The sequence below is a fragment of the Psammomys obesus genome, unplaced genomic scaffold (assembly GCF_907164565.1).
Source record: "Psammomys obesus unplaced genomic scaffold, mPsaObe1.curated_primary_1811, whole genome shotgun sequence".
Lineage (NCBI taxonomy): Eukaryota > Metazoa > Chordata > Mammalia > Rodentia > Muridae > Psammomys > Psammomys obesus.
In genome coordinates, this window is record NW_026596130.1 from 727,480 (window position 1) to 729,791 (window position 2,312).

Sequence of the window (2,312 nt, forward strand, 5' to 3'; positions counted from 1 at the left end):
CCCCCCCCCCCCCCGCCCATCGCTTAACACGGTCTGCTGTGGCCTGGAGCAGCCTCAGTGGGGAATTATCTTCACTAATGGAGGTAGGCTGCTCAGCTCCCTAGGAAGGAGCTCTGAACTCTAGAAGAATGGAAAAGGCCAGGCTGGGCAGATGGCTTAGAGGCTAAGAGAACTTGCTGCTCGCTCAGGATGGCAACAAAACTCCAGCTCAGCAGTTGTGGCGCCCTCTGCTGGCCCTCATGGTCAGATAGGGCCACCCACATTCACGTGTGTGCGCACATGCGCAGACACACAAACACTCAGCGAGCAAGCATGAGCCTAAGGGCACACCTCCATTGCTCCCTGCTCCCGACCACAGCTGCGTGTGGCTCCTGTCAGCGTGGCTGCCCTGCCATGCTGGACGCCTGTTTGGAAATACGCGCTGAAATAAACCCGTTTGCCGGGCGTGATGGCGCAACCCTTGAACCCCAGCACTTGGGAGGCAGAGGCCGGTGAATCTCTGAGTTCAAGGCCAACGGTCTATAAAGAGTTCCAGGGCAGCCATTGCTACGCAGTGAAATCCCGTCTTGAAAACAGAAACAATAATGACGGTGGTACCGAGGAAGACGATAGTAACAACAAATAAATAAAAAAGTACACAAAATCAGTGCTTCTCCCTCACATTGCTTACATCCTCCTTACATCTGTCTGGGATTTTATCAGAGCACCAGAAAAGGAAACGAACAGGTCAAATCCTTCCGAGTTCCTGCCTCAAGCCAGGCTATTAGGGCCCAGAGTGGCTGTGGGCTGAGGACACCCAGAACTGGCTGTTCCGGGGTTGTTTTCCACCTCAGAGTGTTGCCCCCCCCCTCCCCGGCCAGCCTCTCTCCCGCCAGCATAAGCCCAGGCTGCAGGCTGGAGGGGAGCCATGCTTTTCATGGTAGGCCCTGCGGCCAGCTGGACTCGGGGGCCCCTGAGTCTCCACAGGGCCAGCCCGGCCCTGTCTGCTGCCCTCTTTCTACAGCTGCCCTGGGGAACTTGGTTCTTGGTAAGCGGCTGGCTCCAGAGCAGAGTTCTCACCCTCCTAACACTGCCCCTCACACAGCTCCTCACACAGCTCCTCACACAGCTCCTCGTGCTGTGGTGACCCCACCCATAAAATTATCCCAATGCTGCTTCAGTTCTGTGATTCCCTACTGTTATGAATCCTAGTGTAAATATCTGATACGCAGGACACCTGATATGTGGCCCCGTGAAAGGGTCGTTTGGCCTTCAAAGGGGTTGTGACTCACAGTTTGAGGACCACTGCTCCAAAGGGTCAGAGGGGTGGTCAGGCCAGCTAGGTGGGGAAACTGGTTTCTCCAAGGGTCTGGGTGCCTGTGTCCAGGACGCACAGGTGAAGCCAGCGGCAGGCATGACATCGTGGGCAGCTATCACAGAATGTCCAGCGACTGCAAAGGACTGATGGTCCCCCAGAGGAGGGCTCTGGGGACACAGCCTCACTGCCGTGTCAGCGAGTGTTCGGCAGACCCTCAGGGACCCTCTCCAGTTCCAAGTGTGACACAAAACAGAGGGCCGGAGTGGAGGCAGAGAGCGAGAGCCAGGACCCACCGGGTGGAAGGACACTGAACTCGGTGGCTGGCCTCAGCTGGCGGCCACGTCTCCGAATACTAAGCCACCTGCTGCTAGGCCTGGGCCCTTAACACGTGGTGTGGACCAAGGACCAGGGAAGAGGGTGCTGTGCATGCGTGCAGTCTGGGGGAGACCCCACTTCGGTAGCTTGCCTCTAACGTGAGCCTGTCCAGGGACTGGACACGGATTAAGGCATGGATCGAGAGGTTACCTGAGGGCTCCTGTCTTCAGGACACAGACCTTCCCTGTCTCGCGTGGGCTCTTGTTTTCACCTCTGAACACCACAGCATGTTCAAGCCAGGTGGCGGGGTCACATGACTTTAATTCCAGCACTCGGGAGGCAGAAGCAGGGGGATCATTCTGAGTTAGAAGCCAGCCTATTCTGTAGAGCAGGTTCCAGGACAGCCAGGGCTACACAGAGGAACGCTCAGAAACCTCCATTTAAAGCCAGGCGCGGTGGCACACGTCTGTAATCTCAGCACTCTGGGAGGCAAAGGCAGATGGATCTCTGTGAGTTCGAGGTCAGCCTGGTTTGCAGAGTGAGTCCAGGACAGCCAGGGCTACACAGAGAGACCCTGTCTCGAGACAGCAAAATCAAAGTCAACAAACAAACAAACACTTCTAAACTTATAAGAAAGAAGAAGAGGAGGAGGAGAGGAGGAGGAGGAGAGGAGGAGGAGAAGAGGAGGAGGAGGAGGGGA

The 2,312-nt window shown here is 56.5% G+C and overlaps 1 protein-coding gene across 1 annotated transcript in view; it reads left to right on the forward strand.

Moving 5' to 3' along the window:
• Positions 1-907: 907 nt before the first annotated feature.
• Positions 908-2,312, forward strand: part of Ly6g5c (lymphocyte antigen 6 family member G5C) — a 4,256-nt gene continuing 2,851 nt past the window's right edge. Inside the window, exon 1 of the mRNA XM_055591972.1 lies at positions 908-1,027. Coding sequence (XP_055447947.1) covers positions 908-1,027 — 120 coding nt within the window. The remainder of the gene's footprint in view (positions 1,028-2,312) is intronic.